At 32.2% G+C, this 19,328-nt stretch overlaps 1 protein-coding gene across 1 annotated transcript in view; it reads left to right on the forward strand.

Moving 5' to 3' along the window:
- Positions 1-19,090, forward strand: part of LOC107445837 (uncharacterized) — a 46,393-nt gene extending 27,303 nt beyond the window's left edge. Inside the window, exon 2 of the mRNA XM_016060330.3 lies at positions 17,082-19,090. Within this exon, the coding sequence (XP_015915816.1) occupies positions 17,337-18,494 (1,158 nt within the window). The 5' untranslated portion in view covers positions 17,082-17,336 and the 3' untranslated portion in view covers positions 18,495-19,090. The remainder of the gene's footprint in view (positions 1-17,081) is intronic.
- The last annotated feature ends 238 nt before the right edge of the window (positions 19,091-19,328 follow it).

The following is a 19,328-nucleotide window of genomic DNA, read 5'->3' on the forward strand; positions in this document are numbered from 1 at the left end:
CTTTACCCCATTAGAATTTTGTCATTAAAGAGTCAATAACCGAAATCGAATTCTGATACCTAAAATTGACTCCCACTTTCAACCTCGGCCTTGCCGCATAGAAATTAGTCTTGTTATTTATATTTCTCGAAATGTTAAACCCGTATAATGTTTTTTTTAATTTTCGGTTTGACATTTATTTTTGGAATTGGAGACATCTCTATTTAATTGTATCCTATTGTTATTTTGGAATTACAGCACCATCTGTTAACAAAATGTAAAGACCTGTTGACAAAATGAGTCTAGTTAGGTGTTATTTATATTTCTCGAAATATTAAACCCGTATAATATTTTACTTAATTTTTATTTATTTTTTATTTTCGGTCTGACATTTATTTTTGGAATTGTAGACACCTCCATTAAATTGTATCCTATTGTTATTTTGGAATTACAGCACCACTTGTCACAGAACGTAAAGACCTGTTTGCAAAATTAGTCTAGTTAGGTGTTATTTATATTTCTCGAAATATTGAACCCGTATAATATTTTACTTAATTTTTATTTATTTTTTATTTTCGGTCTGACATTTATTTTTGGAATTGGAGACATCTCCATTAAATTGTATCCTATTGCTATTTTGGAATAACAGCACCACTTGTCACAGAACGTAAAGACCTGTTTGCAAAATTAGTCTAGTTAGGTGTTATTTATATTTCTCGAAATATTAAACCCGTATAATATTTTACTTAATTTTTATTTATTTTTTATTTTCGGTCTGACATTTATTTTTGGAATTGTAGACACCTCCATTAAATTGTATCCTATTGTTATTTTGGAATTACAGCACCACTTGTCACAGAACGTAAAGACCTGTTTGCAAAATTAGTCTAGTTAGGTGTTATTTATATTTCTCGAAATATTGAACCCGTATAATATTTTTTTTAATGTTCATTTTTTTTCTCCGGACTGACATTTATTTTTGGAATTGGAGACATCTCCATTAAATTGTATCCTATCATTATTTTGAGATTACAGCACCATCTGTTTGCAGAATGTAAAGACCTGTTAGCAAAATTGGAGTGTTTTTTTTTCTCAGTGGAATCGAAATCTGCTGTAAAGAAATAAAAAAGGGTTTCTTCAAGGTATTTTGAAGTTACCAAACACCTTCAAAATTAATGTTTTAACTCATTTAAGGGTCTGCCAACTTCTACACTTTTTTTGAAACGTTTTATGGAGTGGTAGACAATCAAAAACTAAAGCTTTTGAGAATTTTGATAAATTTTGCCAACATTTAAAAAGCCTCTTCTCGAGAAAGCTGGAACAAAGAGCATGTTTAAATGAAATTATGAATCATTAGTATGTCATCATCATCAGAATTGGCACGACAGCCCTTTGTGAGCCTGAGCCTTCCTCAGAAGCTTTTCCCATTCTGTCCTTCTCCCAGCAATTGTTTTCCAGTTCTTTACTTTTAGGATGGCAAAATCCTCATCTACACAGTCCTTCCATCTCTTTTTGGGCCTTCCTCTTGGCCTTTTATTGGAGGGGGTTGCATTAGAGACTCTCAATGCTGTTCGTTCTGGGCTCATTCTCACTACATGCCCGGCCCATCTCATTCTACTTAATTTAATAGATTTAATGATATCATCGCCATCAAAGATCCTATATATTTCAAAATTATATCTTTTCCTCCAGTTGTCGTTATCGAGTATAGGGCCAAAGATGGTTCGTAGGACCTTCCTTTCGAAGGTTGCTAATAACTTTTCTTCCCTTTTTGTTAAAGTCCATGTCTCTGAAGCATAAGTCAAAACTGACTTGATTAATACCTTATAAAGTAAGATCTTAGTCTTTCTTTTTATTAAGTGAGATTTCAATAATGATCTTAAACCATAGAAGCAGCGGTTGGCTGCGATTATTCTTTTTCTAATTTCAGTATTGATGTCATTTTGATTGATGTCATTTTGATCATTATTTTGAGATTACAGCACCATCTGTTTGCAGAATTTAAAGACCTGTTAGCAAAATTGGAGTGTTTTTTTTCCAGTGGAATCGAAATCTGCTGTAAGGAAGAAAAAAAGGGTTTCTTCAAAGTATTTTGAAGTTGCCAAACACCTTCAAAATTAATGTTTTAACTCATTTAAGGGTCTGCCAACTTCTACACTTTTTTTGAAACGTTTTATGGAGTGGTAGACAATCAAAAACTAAAGCTTTTGAGAATTTTGATAAATTTTGCCAACATTTAAAAAGCCTCATCTCGAGAAAGCTGGAACAAAGAGCATGTTTAAATGAAATTATGAATCATTAGTATGTAGAGGAGTAATAACAAATCAAAGTTACCAATCCAAGAAACATATATTAATATATATATATATATATATATATATATATATATATATATATAAATAAATAAATCTTAACACAAAATAAATCTTAGTGAAAAACTTGTGTTACCACTTTTTTTTTTGGAAAAAGGTATTGTAGTCATAAATAGAAGTTTGGCACATAAGCATGCCTGCCAACTTTTAATCCTTTCGAGGATGATTTTTCCCTGTGGTAGTTTAATGGAATTTAAACTACAATTTTTGGCAGAAATTATACTGTATTTAAAAAAAGTTTTTGTGGACTATCAGGACGGTAATGCATATTAATATATATGCTTAATTTTTTTAAAAATAATAGTGGTCAAAAAGATTATAAATTAAGTTTTTAAATGCAAGGAAAATATAGAAAGTACACATTTTACTACCACTTTAAATATAGAAATAAAATTTTACGCCAAATGCGTAAAAGTTGGCAGGTATGCATAAGGGTATAATGTTTTTAATTTTGTGCACTGAATATTAAAATTGGAGATAGCTATTTTACCTCTTTGTTATTTGAATAAAAGCAGTTGATATAAAGACGATTATGTTAAAAAGATAATAAGGAAAAAAATTTAATGGCTTGCAAGTAATTAGAACACATTTATCCCAGCATAATACGAAAAATGAAACAATGCCTTCATGAATTTTAATACTCATAATATTTAAGTTAAAAAACAGTATCTTAAATTTATGATATATATTAATAACTCTTTACTTTCTTTGAAAAGCATTAAAAATGTGTAGTTTTTTATAATAATTATTTTAAACAAAGCATTTTTTGTAAGTAATCTTTTATTCTGATTTAAACAAATATTTTACATTATAAAAAAGTTAAAAAACGCCTTGAAAATTTAATCTGTTACTAACTATTTGATTTTTCAACGGTGTGAATTTTTTTATATTTTGTCAGAGAAGAAAAAAACGAAAAACAAAATCAAAGAATAAAAGCTATTTCATGGAACTCATTTGTATATATCATTAAAACTTATTATAGTTTTGAAAAAGAAGTACACATGGTTTAACTTTTAGAAAATGTCATGTGTTACAAATTAATCTTAATTATTTTCGTTGAGAAATATTAATTTTCTTTTTTCCTGGCGCAACTAATTTTAATAATGTTTGAAAAATAGAGTAATTTATTCTTTTTACATTAGTTCTTTAATATAATTAAAAACGTTTCAAAAAAATAAAATGGATGTTATACCTGTTTGAATTTTTAAAACTGCTGATGCATAAAACTGAAAGTTTACTTTTAATTTAAATGAATAAAGAACTGTTTTTTGCTTTAAGCGAAAAAGTTAATTCCAGAAATGAATAGAGATAAAAATTATCAAATTTCTAGTGAAAGTGAATTATAATTTGCTAAATAAACAGTCAAATCTAATTAAATTTATCAACTTTCTTATATTAAGTTTTCATTTGAATTTTCATGGATGTTGTGCAAATTAAATATGTTTAATCCATTAAAAGAATAGAAAACAACTTGTAATAAATCTGTATCGAATTGCTTTTTCTATTTGTGAAGTTGCTTTACTTGCAAAAATAATTCATTATTTAAATAGCCCCCAACATTTCAACGTTTCAATATATTAAGAATCAACATTCTTAAAAAAAAAGAGAAGTTAATTTTTTGAAAAAGGTAAAGAGTGCGTTTGATTTGATTTAATAGGTAATGTTATAATAAATTTATACAAATATGCTAACGGCGAGAAACTGATATATATATATATATATATATATATATATATATATTTTGCTTTGGCTTTATTGATACAATATCAGAAAGCACTCTGTTTTGCGGATATAATCGTGTGGGCTGAAGAAAAGATTACATCTTTTTTCCGGTTTTTTAATTAACCTTTCTTTTTTTTTTTTAATAAACTGTTGTATGTCATTTTTTTTACTTATTATTCCCCCCCCCCTTTTTTTTTCCCAATGTTTCCGAGTAAAAAATTCAGCTCCTTAATGTTTATTTCACCTCTTGGCATTTCCGGCAAAATTAAATTCCTAGTGCACTTTAGCATCCAAATAGAGTCTCGGTGCTGCCATCTAGTGTGGCAGAAACTAGACGTCCAAATAAACATGACCAACGGTATCTCGCCCATTGTGGTGGTCCTGAAAGAGTGGATACCACCTCTGGAGAACGCACTAGGTCTGCTCATCGGCAAGACCGATTGTGCAGCTCATTGGAAATAAGAAAAGAAATAAAATAAAAAAATTTTATTTCACTTTTTGGTAATACCTCAAAGGCGATAGCGCAATTCAAAAATTTTTTACATCCACCGTTGAAACTTGTTTACCTTAAGATAATTTCATGGAAAAAATAATTTTTACTAATAACTCAGTGTAGGAATGTAAAGAATTTTGATTTTATTGAAATTAAATTTATGGCCAAGGTTCTTTCAATGCGCGGCAACCGATGAATTATTGAATTCTTGAAGACGGACATATCTATCGAGATCTCTTTCAAATCGCGTCGGGCTTAGTCGTTGAAGTCAAGGGTGCATTCACAAGGTATGTGGTTGGACCGGTGTAGCCTAGCTGGTAGGGCGATGGGCCCATATTCTAGAGGTCGTGATTTCGATCCCCGTTCACCGAAGACTCCCTGTCTATAAAATGGTGACTGGTGCACGCTAAATCTGTTGGGGTCACAAAGTCCTCCAATTTCCCATAACAAATCAGTGCCTCTACGGGTACTGGATAGGAGATTAATCATGCTTTGGTTCAAGTCGAAATTACGATCTGCAAATGGGTGGATGGGGGGTGAATGCGTAGTCTCTGCAAAACGGTATGTGACATATGTATTATCTCCAGATCTTCCTCGCGGCTGTTTCAGAGCGCCAATAGCCCATTGTGCAGCTCTAGTGCGCCGCAACTAAAAGTACCATACCCTTCAAGGTATGTGGTAATTGCCCTAGAGCGTTCAATACTGATAGTATCTTTAAGGGGCTTAAATAGAATTTTTAATAAATCTGAAAATACAGTCGCTCCAAAGAAACTCGTGGCGATTTTTGTAATTTCTACCCAAAATGGATCGTTTTACTTCTTTGAAAAATTTCTGATAGGGTCACATGTTTTTTTTCGAGTATCTATACAAATTTTTTGCTGTAAATGGAAGAGTTTAAAACGGAAAGAAACGTGTTAACAATTCAACCTCAATAAATTTTGAGGTTAATTAAGTTCTTACATTATCAAGTATACTAACGATAGTGTAGATGCAGTCGTCAAACTAACTTCAAAATTACTTGGGTTTTTTATTGGTTTATTGGAATTACATATACATTTGCAGGCTTGTGTGCTCAATTAAGGCTTGTTCCGCAGTGGACTGATCCTTAAGACACGGTTCTCAGCAGATCAGCGAAGTCAAGCATCACTGGCTACGGTCAGTGTGCGGGTGGGTGACCACTTGGATCAGCCTGCGTTGGGACCGAGGGTGTGTGGTATTGGTCCATGTTAAACTGTTCCACCGTCAAGCGCTCGATTTCGCGTGCAGGTCGTTGGGCTACCGAAGCGGGGGTGCCATCCCTACTGCAGAGGATCAAAATTGTGATGGCATGTCTTCGGATCATCCTCTGGGATGCTTCAAGTCGCCATTAGCCCATTGTGCAGCTCTAGTGCGACGTAAGTAAACTACAACAACAATTACTAGTACAAAATACATTTGTAGGCCTGTGTGCCCAATGAAGGCCTGCTTGTAAACCTTAGTAGGAGGACAGATAGCACAATACTGAGAAAGACAGCACAAAAATACATGCAGGGTAACAGTGGGATTCGAACCAGCTACCTTCTTGCTACACACAGCGTTTGGCGGCCGATACCACTCGGCTAGGGAGGCCCCTTATGTGGGGTATTTTTTGTTTATAGTTATACATAGATAGGAAGAGTCGTGTGCATAATACGAAGAACGGAAGCCGAAGTGGCTCAGGGGATAGAGCGCTTGCCTCACAATGTAGTGACCCGGGTTTAAATCCCGGCAATATTTGGTCAATACAATATTTTTTCCACCTCGCACCTACCACAGGGCTGACAAAAAATATTCTCAGTAGTAGGCGGGTCATGGGTAGAGTCCCCTTGCAGTCAGGCTGACCGTGGGAAGTTTTCGTTTATTTCCTCTCCATGTAACGCAAATGCGGGTTAGTTTCATCAAACAGTCTTCAACGAAGACAAATACTTCCCAATACTTGCTCCTTGACTTTTATAGGAAGCATCTTTGAGGAGTAGCAGAAGACATGCCATCACAATTTTGATTCCTCTCAGAGGAGATCTCATTTGTGAGGCCACTTCCTCAATTTACCCATAGATCTGAAGGGGAAGGAAATTTTCTCCAGATCCCTGTACCAATTTCACTACTCAGTGATCGACCACAGGACTTTCGATACCTCAAATTTTACGAGCACGTATGTACTCGGTGGGTCTTAGCGGAACCGAGGATCGAACCCTGGCCTCTCTGGACCGGAGTCCAATTTTCTAACAACTGTGTATGTGCAACAACAGCCTCTTCTGACATGATACATTTTGATTAAGCAAGGTCTGGAAATTGTTTTATAGTTGTAGCAAAATTTTGAAAAAGATATATACTTTGAAGTATTCATTGCTTCTAAAGTCAATTTGATTTAGCTTGTCGTGGCGGGAAAATTTAACAACTAATTTTTGGAAACTAAAGTTGTTGTTGTAGTTCATTTACGTCGCACTAGAGCTGCACAATGGGCTATTGGCGACGGTCTGGGAAACATTCCTGAGGATGATCCAAGGATATGCCATCACAATTTTGTTCCTCTGCAGAGGGGATGGCGCCCCCGCTACGGCAGCCGGACAACCTGCACGCGAAGTCGAGTACTTTACGGTAGAACAGTTTAACGAGGACCAATACCGCCCTCCCTCGGGACCAATGGGAGGACTTTCAGCGACGCCAGATTTAACGCGCATCTTTCTGCGTAAACACGTCGGCTGTTTTGCAGGCTGCCATGATCGAACTCACTACCAACAGCTCTCCAACCAGCAGTGTGGGCGACACCTCAACCGATTGCGTCAGCGTAACGACTATGTATATGCCTTTGTATGATTGTATATGGGGGCCACCCTGGCCAAGCTGTATCACCCGCCAAACTCTCTGTTAAGAGTGGAGGTGGCGGGTTCGAATCCTGCTGTTACCCTGGATGTATTCTTTGTGATGTCCTTCTCTGTATTGTGCTATCTATTCTATTGTGTGTATATATATATATATATATATATATATATATATATATATATATATATATATATATATATATATATATATATATATATATATATATATATATATATATATATATATATATATATATATATATATATATATATATATAATAAATATAATGAGGGAGAGTGGAAAATATTCTCCATATATTGTTTGAATCAATCATCCAAAATTATTTCAGTATTATTAGAATAGACAAAACAATACATAAGCCAATAGAATTCATATTAGATTTTAACCATTGATGCTTAATAGCAGAATTCAATTCTCTTTAGCGGAAATTCAATCATAATAAAATGAACCTGTATTCAAGCGAGATCGATTGCCGAAGGAGAAGTAAGCGAGCAATTTGTGACCGTCCCCCCAATTTCTCAGCATTCAGAGTTAACGTTAAGTAGACAGCAAATCAATGAAGGGGACGTCTCGCCAAATGTTCAGCGCACGCGCCTTACTAGAAGAAGAATGCTATGTCTAACAACCCACGCTTGTTCGGCGATCGATCTCTCCCCCACCTTTTTAATTTTTTTTCTTTTCTTTTTGTAATCATATGTTAAGTTTATTTTTTAAATAAAAATTGAGCTATCCTTTTTTTTATTCTTCTGATCATCTAAGATCGATGTGGGAAGCATCAATCGTAGCCTTTGACCTTATCCAGACCTAAATAAGAGACTGACCTTGAAAAGATATAGGTTTACATTGACGGGGATAGTGTCACCTTGACCTTTGAAGTAACTTTTTATTTATTTTTTTTGAAGAAATAACAAAACAATTAGTGACGATTAATCCAAAATTAATTGGCAATTAATACATTTACCGCATTGCACTTAGCCAAAAAAAAAAAAAAAAAAAAAGGAAGAAGAAATAGTGAAATGAAATAAATAAATAAAAACTAGCAGTTTCCTCCAAAGAACAGGTTGATGATTATAGTATTTAAATTGGGAAAACAGTACAAACATATCTACCCTGACATATTAGTATTCTAAAAATACTTAATTCAATCATGTTGTATGTGTATGTGTTGTTGTATGTGTATGTGTATGCGTCATGTATAGTGGTGGATATAGCTTCCCTAGTAACCTTTCATCGTCCTTCTTCTCCCTTTTGTTTTGTATTACATATATAGTTAATTGCCCGGTTATGCATATTTTCTTAAGTATTTACAACGAGTTTGGTGCAGCATAATATGCATCCGACTTTTTTGAGCAAAAATTGATTTTCGGGTTTCCTCTCTTTCTATGGCCATTTGGCCCCCAATTGACTATTGTTCATGTGAGATCAGACAAAATTGATGTTTCGTTCTCCAAATCAGAAGTTTCAAAAAAAGTTTCTGAAGGCATTGACTTAAAATAATAATAATAAATACGATTTATACCACAAAATCGACAGTTGCTTTTAATCTCTGAAGATCATGAAAATAAATAAATAGAGATGTTAAAATTTAATCTGTTTCATTTTTCCAGTGAAACGATATGATTTTTAAACAGCGATAATCGTGCTTCTATTATTTATGCTAATGATAAACTTCAGAATTAAACCGCTGTACCTCAGAGGTTTACCTCCCGATGATGCGCACCAGGTTCGAATCTCAGCTGTGGCTGGTTGATGCGAATTCTGCTCTCGGTTCGCAGTGCTGACGCAAAATATTCTCAGTTGTAGACGGATCATGGGTAAGAATCCCTTTGAAGGTCAGGCTAACAGTGAGAGGTTTTCGTGGTTTTCCTCTCCGTATAACGTTCCGATTAGTTCCATCAAAAAGTCGCCCCAACAGGGCTATTTTGTCCAAATGCTTGATCCAAGAGTTCTCTTGTCTTCTGGGTAGAGTTTAAAATTGCAAAGTAAATGAATTAAACATTAATAGTTGTAAACTCAAAATCGGGTCGGCTCTTAAACGACAGATGTAAAATAAAATAAAACCTGGCAATTAAAAAACAGAAATAAGCAGCTGTGCCCTCGGCGAGATATGAACCCGCACTCGCATAGACGTTATATATCTTTAATCATTTAGCTGGAATGAGAATCAAATTGATTTCAGATTCAAATATTGTCACTAACTTAAAATAAATAAATAGTGATAGCTGATTGATTTTTTTCTTCCTGATGAAATTAATATAATACTTATGCGTATTTTAATTTTGAATATAAATAAAACTAAAACTAGCAAAACACGGAATTTTTTTTTAAAAAGTAGAAAATAGCAAAGAAATAAAATTTAAAAAAACTCATGAAAATAAAAAAAAATTTTCAATGAATAAAAAAATTTAAAAACGGTCAAAAAAAAATTTTTTTTTTATTTCCAAGAAAAGCATGGTACACGATAAAGAAAATAAAAGCAAAGGGAAATAAAAGTAAACAAAAACATAATTTCAGATAACAATTTAATTGAACTGGTTTCGATTCTAAAAAAAAGTTTCAAATATTTTATTTTAACTATGTATAATTAGCAGCTTCATAGTGAAATAATAACAGTAAGAAGCTGGCAGAAGCATTGGTCAACTGCAATAAAACATTATTATTTTTTTAAGTGAAAAATAAAAAAGTAATAAATAAAAAATCTTGACCTTTGACAAAAATAAGCCTTAAGCCGTGGTGGCTCAGGGGATAGAACGTTAGCCTTCCAATAAAGTGAACCGGGTTCGAATCCCAGCAATAGCTTATAGATACGAATTCCGCACCTGGCTCGCACCGACCACAGGGCCCACTGGTAGACAGATCCTGGGTTAGAGTCCCCTTGCCATCAGGCTAATCGTGGGTGGTTTTTCTCTCTATGTAACGCAAATGAGGGTTAGTTCCATCAAAAAGTCCTCCACGAAGGCTAATTTTTCCCAATACTTGAACCAGGAGTTCCCCTGTCTTCTGGATTGGGTTCAAAATTACAAGGCTACGGAGTTGAACATTAGTAGCCGTTAACCCAAAAATTGACTGTTCAACGACGGTTATGCAATAAAAATAATAAGCCTTAGAAAATTGTGCTAATTTATAGCTAGGAGAAATTGAAAGTTTCGCGTTTAAAAACCACTTCACTTGTACAACATTTTACTTTAATGCACATTTTATTTCGACATCGCCTTTCCATTTTTCAGAAAGTATAAAATCTTAAACTTATTATTGACCTTCAAATTCGAACGTCAAAATGGAAGAAGAAAATCCGACAAATCGTATCGAATAAGTATCAAAACCGATGTTTTACAAAATATCTGATCTAAACACGCTTTCATAGCTCAAAAGATAAAATCTAAAATGACAAATACCAAATAAGATTATATCCCTTAAGTTTTCCAAGGCATTAAGAAAGCATTAATGTATCATAAATATAAATTTAAGAATATCCCTGCGTCAGAGATCGCCATCTGGCACTATTCACAGGCTCAGTGTCAGCACAAATAAACCCAAGAAATCAGTATTTTTCCTTACTGCATCAGTTGATATTAAGCTCTACTTGTCAAAATCAGATGTGACGAAAGAAAAATATTGTCCTGTGATATTTGTAATATGATGATGTTTCCAACTTATGTGAAGAGTTTTGTTTTGTTGCAATAAGACTTGTATTATTGCAACATGTACTAAGTATTAAGATTAAACATTTTAGTTCTTTGAAAGTTTTGTCATTAAAAAAAAAAAGGTTTTCTTGTGAAAAATATGCTATTTTTATAATTGTTGTGAACAAATAAACGACTGTTAGGTTAAGTCTTGTAAATCAGCGTCTTTTGTGCCAGTTATAAAAATGGAGCATAATGTTAATATGAAGTAAAACCACGGCTTCCTACTTGACATTTTCTACTTATGTGGAGAATTTTATTTTTGTTACAGTAAGACTTAGTTCTTATTAAGTATTAAAATCAATTTTCGTTAATTTCGTTTTTTGAACACATTGTCTTTAAAAAAAAAACTTTTTCAGTAAAAATTATATTATTTTAATAACTGTTGATTACAGATAAGCATGACTGTTAGGTTAAGTTTTGCAAATCTTAAGGCAGCGTCTTCTATCCAATTTATGAATATGGTACATAATATTAATATGAAGTAAAGCCACGGCTTCCTACTTGTTATTTGCTAATAATGTGGAGAATTTTATTTTTGTTGCAATAAGACTTAGCTCTAATGAAGTATTAAAATTAATCATTTTCGTTCTTTGAAGACTTTGTCGTAAAAACAATGCTTTTTATTAAAAATTATGTTATTTTAATCATTGTTGATAACAGATAAGCATGACTGTTATTTAAAGTTTTGTAAATCTTAAGACAGAGTCCCCTATGCCATTTATGAAAGTGGAACATAATGTCAAAATAAAGTAAAGCCACGGTTTCATGAAAAAATAAACATTTATGATCAAATTTTTTAATATTTAAAACGTGACCCCATTGCATTTCATGGGCTCATCAAAAAAATAAAAAAATTGAGAACAATTTACTGAATTTTTTGTTGTTTTTCGTTGACTTTGTCGTCAGATAAAATAACGCTGTTTTGCAAATAAGATGCTGTTTTCATAACTGTCTAGAGTTAGCAACAGTTATTCATCACTGTTAGGTCAAGTTCAGCTTATCTTAACCCTGCGCTCTGTAAGTTAATTGTGAAAATGGCGCGCATGTCAATATGAAGAAATGACACTATTTTCTAAAATTGAAAAGCTTTTATGATTTAGTTTTTAATACTTAAAAAGTGACATAAAAATGGCGCAAAATGTCAACATAAAGATGAAAAGAGTTTGTAATTCAATCTTCTCAAAATTGAAAAGATATCCAGCATTGTTTCTGATGATAAAAATTTGTGAAAATTGAGAAATATTTATTGGTTTTAATAATTTTCATTTAGGGGGAAAATCTCGCACAATTTGAGGTTTTCAGAAAAAAAAGTTTAATATTCTTTCAAAATGTCCGTTCTAAGGCCTGGATAATTTTTTAGGGCAAGATGATATCATTAGTTTGAAATTATAATTTCACCTCAAGTGTAAGGCACTATTCTATTTATTTATTTATTTATTATATATTTATTTATTTATTTATTTATTTATTTATTTATTTATTATTTATTTATTTATTTATTTATTATTTATTTATTTATTTATTTTACTTTGCGAAAGAGATTCGAAAAACACTTAATGATTTTTATGTAAAGGGAAAAATTTCATCAAGTCGGTGTTTTCTTTTTAAAAAAAGTTACATTTTTTAATTATTTCGTTACAAAATATTTTTTTTATTAGTACGTTATAATGTCTTAACAATTGTTTTAAATAAGATGGCATATATAATTTTGCTTCGAATATAAAAAACTAAAATAGTGTTTTTTTTCCCTTCGCGAAAGAGTTTTGAAGAATACGCTTAGATCTAAATAATTGCAAATAAGTGCAAATTTAAAAAAATACTGCTTGGAAATGAGCCGTGTTTAGAGGATTTTACCTTTAACGCAGAAAAAGACACCGGTGTCTAAGGTTGTATTTTGTAACCATAAATTATTAAAGTGCTAAATATATTACTTTTCAGTTATTTTGACCTTAATTAATACAAAATAATGGAAAAAAATGCGAAAAATATGTTTTAGAAAAACTCAGCGCCGAAGAGTTAAGAAAAAAATTATCCTTACTCTAAATAACAAAACTCTAATTTAATTATTATAAATACTCTCTTCAAATGGGCCGTGACAAATTTTATATCATTAAATATCCTAATGCATAATCTGTGCTTCAAATTATCTTTTGTAGTATTATTTTATAACCAACTGACCTAGTCCGTTTTTTTTTTTTTTTTTAAGTATTTTTGCTAAAGTATTTCTTTTGAGTATTAGTTGCTTACGCCTAATTAATTCAACTTAGTACCTGACTTAATCTCTACATCCAAAAATTAAGAGATGAGTTACTTAACATAATTAATTATAAATTTATAAATTAAAGCAGCTAAATTAATCCCGCTTGATGAGAAAAATCCTAATTTTTGAAAGCTTGGCAAACAAAACGTCATACTTTTAAACAAAAATTTTGAACTTTCTTGATTAATAGAGCTATTAAAAAAACATGTCAATAAGCTACCCTAAAGGGAATGTCAAGCAAATTTTAATTAATTGATGTTTCATCGCTAACATTATTTTTCCTTTTTTTTCTATTTTATTTACTCCCATTTTGTTTCTTAATAGCTAAACTCAATTTTATTTCCATGCAATATTTGGTCTTAGAAAAATATTTTACACATAAATAAATTTAGGGAACTAGGTTGACTGTTGATGAAGTATTGATTTTATAATGTAGTGGATACTTATTTTTATTATTTTTTTTATCCTACTACCCACCCCACTTAAAAGGGGGGGGGGGAAATCCATCTATTTTGAGAACAAGGCATCATTTTCTTATAGTTTAAAGGTAGCGTTTTATTTATTTATTTTTTAATCTTTATTTTTTATGCTTAAGAAACTTATGTTTCATCGCTTACATTATTACGTATTTCTTTTTTTTTTTCGATTTTATTTACTTCCATTTTGCTTCTTAATAGCAAGACTCAGTCTTATTTTCGTGCAATATTTGGTCTTAGAAAAATATCTTACACTTAAATAAATTTAGGGAACTAGATTGACTGTTGATGAAATATTGATTTTATAATGTAGTGGATACTTATTTTTATTATTTCTTTTTTTACCCTATTACCCACCCTATACATAAAAAGGGAAAAAATCCATCTATTTTGAGAACAGGGCATCAATTTCTTTCAGCTTTAAGGTAGCGTTTTAATTTTTCTTTTATCTTTATTTATTTTTTATGCTTAAGAAGCTTATAGATTTGTTGAGGATTCTGTAACAGAACTCTTTTGCAAAGGGAAATAGAAAACCCAGCAATTTGAACAGAGTTAAAGAATCACCTAAATAAATTTAGGGAACTAGATTGACTGCTGATGAAATATTGATTTTATAATTTAGTGGATACTTGTTTTTATTAGTATTTTTTTATCATATTACCCACCCTACATAAAAAGGGAAAAAATCCATCTATTTTGAGAACAGCAGGGCATCATTTTCTTTTAGTTTTAAGGTAGCGTTTCTTTTCTAATCTTCTTTTTAGGATTAAGAAACTTATAGAACAGTGTGTTGAGGATTCTGTATACAAAACTCTTCTGTAAAGAGAAATAGAAAACCCGCAGTTTGAACGGAATTAAAGAAAGTTTTAATTTTAAAATATACTATCTTATACAGAAGAATAGTCTGGACAATTAAAAGGGGCAATAACTTCAATATTCAAAAAAAATTATTAAACTTTTTAAAAAGCCTTTAATTTAAATTCTTTACTTTTTACTTTATAACTGGCATTGAACAGCCCACCCAATTCTGAGCTCACGACTATCAATTTTCTACTCAGCCTTGCAATTTGAGCCCAACCGAGAAGACAAGGGAATTCCTTATCAAGCATTGGGACAAACTAGCATTCGTGGAGGACTTTTTGATGGGACTTACCCGTATTTGCGTTACATGGAGAGGAAATCCACGAAAACTTCCCACTGTCAGCTTCACTGTAAGGGGATTCTTACCCTTGATCTGTCTACCATTGAGTATATTTTACGCCAGTACTGTGGTCGGTGTGAGCATGGTGCGGAATTCTTATCGAATAGATAGAGCTGAGATTCAAACCCGGGACACTTCATTGGAAGGCGAAAGTTCTATTCTCTGAGCCACAATGGCTCAACCTCATTTTTTTTATAGCCATCGTAACTACGCACCCGATTTTGGGTTTCCAATTACCAATGTTCAATTCTGTAGCCTTGTAATTTTGAACCAAATCTAGAAGACAAGAGAACTTCTTAATAGAGTATTGGGAGAAATTTGCCATCGTGGAGGACTTTTGGGGGGAACTAACCCGCATTTTTGTTACAGGGAGAGGAAAACCTACCATGGTTTGCCAAACGGCAACGGGACTCTAATCCATGATCCGTCAACCACTGAGGATATTTTGCGTCAGCACTGTGGCTGAAGAAAGCCGGTGCAGAATTCGTACCAACCAGCCACGGGTGGGATTCGAACCTGGGCACCTCATTGGGAGGCAAACGCTCTATTCCACGACCCTCCGTGACTTTAATTTCTCTTCTTAGATGAAGTTCATAACAGATTTTTTTCTAAGTTCTTTCTCGAAGGAAAATAAAAGAATCCGCTGTTTTACAATCTTAAACGCGAGGCAAAGCTATAATTTTTAACTATGCATACTATCTTGATGAGAATTATTTAAACCTTAAAACATGCAAAGCGCTTAAATATTTATTAAACTTTTTAAAAATTACCAATTTGGCGATATTTTTCTACCTAAAAGAACATCATTAAAGTAAATGAATAATTTTCAATGTTGAAATTCTCAGTGTCGAAACATAATTGTGTATTTCGACACTGAAAAATGAACTGTATTCTGTATTTCGGCACTAAAAAAAATACTTGATATTGTATCAAAACGATCATAAGTCTCTTTATATAACGTTATTTGAGCTATTTTTCATATTCTTACATCTTTATTTTATTTAACCCATAATATTATACAGGTGATTATGAATTAACTGCAATTTATATACATTGTTTAAAATCTCTCCTTATAGAAAATTTTGTGCAAAAATTGCACATTCGAGTCACAAACTAATATTTAAGAAACAAAACAACAGGAACATTTTTAAACTATGGCCAATTATTTTTTAAATCAGTTGCACCAAAAGAGGGGTTAAACACATTGAAAACAAGTTTATTTGAGAGCAAAACTTAAAAACTGTCTGTAGCAGAACGTGAATACTGTTCAGTACCATTTACAAACTAGTGTTTTATAATTTTAATTTATCCTTTGTTCTTGTCATTCTCAATATTTATATGTTAGAGTTTAACAAGCTTTTCTTATCACAGAATATTATTTTCGAGGTATACTATGCATAGTATTTAAGACTTAATTTCTATAACATTGTCCCAAAATAACCAGTAATTTGAAAAATCGGTTATAAAAAAGTAAGAAGACAGAAGCCAACTTTCTACGCTCTATGGTTGTACCGTCTTGCTGGTTCAAATAGTGTTTGTTTTAAAAGCATTATTTAATAGTTTTTCTCACTCAGCAGCGACATCTTTTGGCGAACTTTATAACTAGTTTACAGAGTTAGTGATAAAGAATTATTTTTCTAATCAGTTCGTCATTTTGGAGACATCTAGTATAAACACAGCAGCATGAGCATGACGTCAGCATGAGCATGACGAAACCTTGCCCTAAAGTGTCAATCACAAGTAGCCATATGAAGGGTTTGAGCCTTATTCGCATATTGCAGTAAATAATTAATTACCAAAAATTGTTGATAATTAGTCAATGACAATCAAATAATTCCGGAAAAATATATGTTAAAGGTGGTTATTACGGAACACCCTGTATATGCAAAGTGTGAAATTTAAAATTTGCTAACACTTTGTGAAGCTCTCCCATGTTATTATTGTGTAAACCTTCCTTTTATTTGTTTTCATTAATTAGTTAATGCAAAATAACTTCAAAGTCTAATTTGTACTTTTTTTCTATTTTGCAGTGTTTCATTGCCAGAAGTTTTGCAACTGAAGAGATGACAGCCATGAACACACTATGAAAAAAATGAAATATATTTCATCAACTTTAGAAACCGTAGTCTTAGGATCCAATTTAAAATTTTACCTACCTATTCGCAACTAAAACTAATGACTTGAGAATTTATTATTAAATTTACAAAGTTATGTAACATTAGTGAAAAAATAGCTTTTATTATTTACGTTATACAGCATGAGTACTATGTTTCGTTAATCGCGTCATGAGTAAAGTCAAGTCAGATAATAATAACGAAACAGTATCGTATTCACCAGTATCTGTACCATCGATTCTTCCATTGGGATCTTCATCCCCTCCTCCGACAAATTCTTCCAATTCTGGAATACCAAGATCTCCAAGCCACGAATCTTTTGCGACAGATTTATCACTCATGTCTTTGTCAAGTCTTGGATCTGAAATAGGCCGATTGCGTAGCAGTATGTTTCGGCAAAAGAACCATTCATCTGCTGATAGTGCTGATTCTGGAGAAGATCGTCGGAGCCCAATTATTATGGATGGTGGTGTGGGTAATTGGGTAGCAAGGAAAACAAAACTTACTCGTGGGAACAATGCTAGTCTTCTTCAGGTACCTTCAGAGCAGTATGGAACAAAAAGAGGAGTAGCAGATGATGTATTATATGAAGAAGAAAACGAAGTAATTCGCAATTGTGGGGCTTTGTCTTCCATGCTAGGTTTGATGCGAAGTTTTAGTACAAGTGATTTAGATCAAAATGTAGTTATAGGAGGTGAAAAAGAAAATTTAAGGTCGTCCGTATCTGAAATGGTTCTGAATAGTTGGAAACATTATGATATGTCTTATGGAAGGCTGGAGTATACATCTCGTTCTTGTTCAACCTGGGTAGCAGTTGGCGATATGTCAACAACCTCTCAACTTCCATCACCTCAAACCCTCGCAGGCTATGCCACTGAACACCCTGAGATGACGGCCATAGATTTCGTCCGTGCCATCAATAAAAAGGTCCGCCAGATGTATATTCGAAGGCGTCTTGAGTCCACTTACAAAGCTTTAGAGCGTTTAACCCGTAGTGAACTTAGTTTGGATCTGCCATCGATAGCAGTTCCTGTTCCAACCTCTTCAACTAGTGGAGTTCCAGGGGATGATTCGTCCAATTTAGCTACATCGGGTGCCCCAAATATTCCTTTACCACAATTCCATATTTCTACTGAACTTGGTCGTTCTATTAGACATGAATTGCAAATTTCGGCTGTGGGGTTCCATGGAGCTAATAAAACACTCAGCTTAACAGTGAAAGACATTGAACGTGATAAAGGCAAACCTCTGTCAAAATATGAAAGAAATATGATGATTTTTAATTGGTTGCAGAGCTTGGATGAAAATGCTTTTGATCAGCTATCATGAATTTCAGTTTGCATTTGATTTCAGTAACTCCATTTCAGTATTTAATGCCGTTTCAGCTCAAATATGTGAGATGTAAACTTTAAAATCAAAATCAGTTGAATATAGCTGCTACTGCAGACATAAATAATTGCTTTAAAACAACTTTTCTGGTGACTTCTAAGCGATTTGATTTTGTTGTTTCTTTTTATCAGAAAATTGTTAATATTTCCGAATTTATTTGATAAGTTAAAGATTCTAAAATTTTTTAGTTAAGTATTTTTTAGAGAAAACAATACTTAGCGGAAGTGTTATAGTTATTTTTCGAAAAATATTTTTGAAATGAAAGAATATTTTGGGAAAAATTAGCACTTCGAAAAATCACAAAATTAACAATAACGTAGCTAGAATAAGTAAAAAAAGTGGCTTTACGATTTTCAGCTTCTTCTTGAAAGAATTTTTTTTTTCGTTATTAACCACACTTTTGCCGTAGTTAAGTAATCTTGCTATGAAAAACATGGCAAAAAAATTTATAAAATTCAAGTTATTTTGCTATATAAAGCATGGCAGAAAAATATAAGTAATATTCCTTGTAAAGCATAGTAAAAAATAAATAAAAATTAAATATATTGAATTTTTGTTCAAATGCGGGCTACATGATTTTCCAACTGTATAAAAATTTAAAATCATCTCTTCTAGTCAGAAATTTCTATCATGAACTTATTTGCCCATTGAACAAAATTTCTAACGTCCATTTTATATTTAATTTTCAAAAAAAAAATTTCAAATATTTAAAATAAGCATATTTCTATATTTTTTTAAATATATATAATTTTCCTTTTAATTTAAGAGCATATT

Source organism: Parasteatoda tepidariorum, chromosome 12 (assembly GCF_982258835.1).
Source record: "Parasteatoda tepidariorum strain Cologne lab strain chromosome 12, Ptep-v5.0, whole genome shotgun sequence".
NCBI lineage: Eukaryota > Metazoa > Arthropoda > Arachnida > Araneae > Theridiidae > Parasteatoda > Parasteatoda tepidariorum.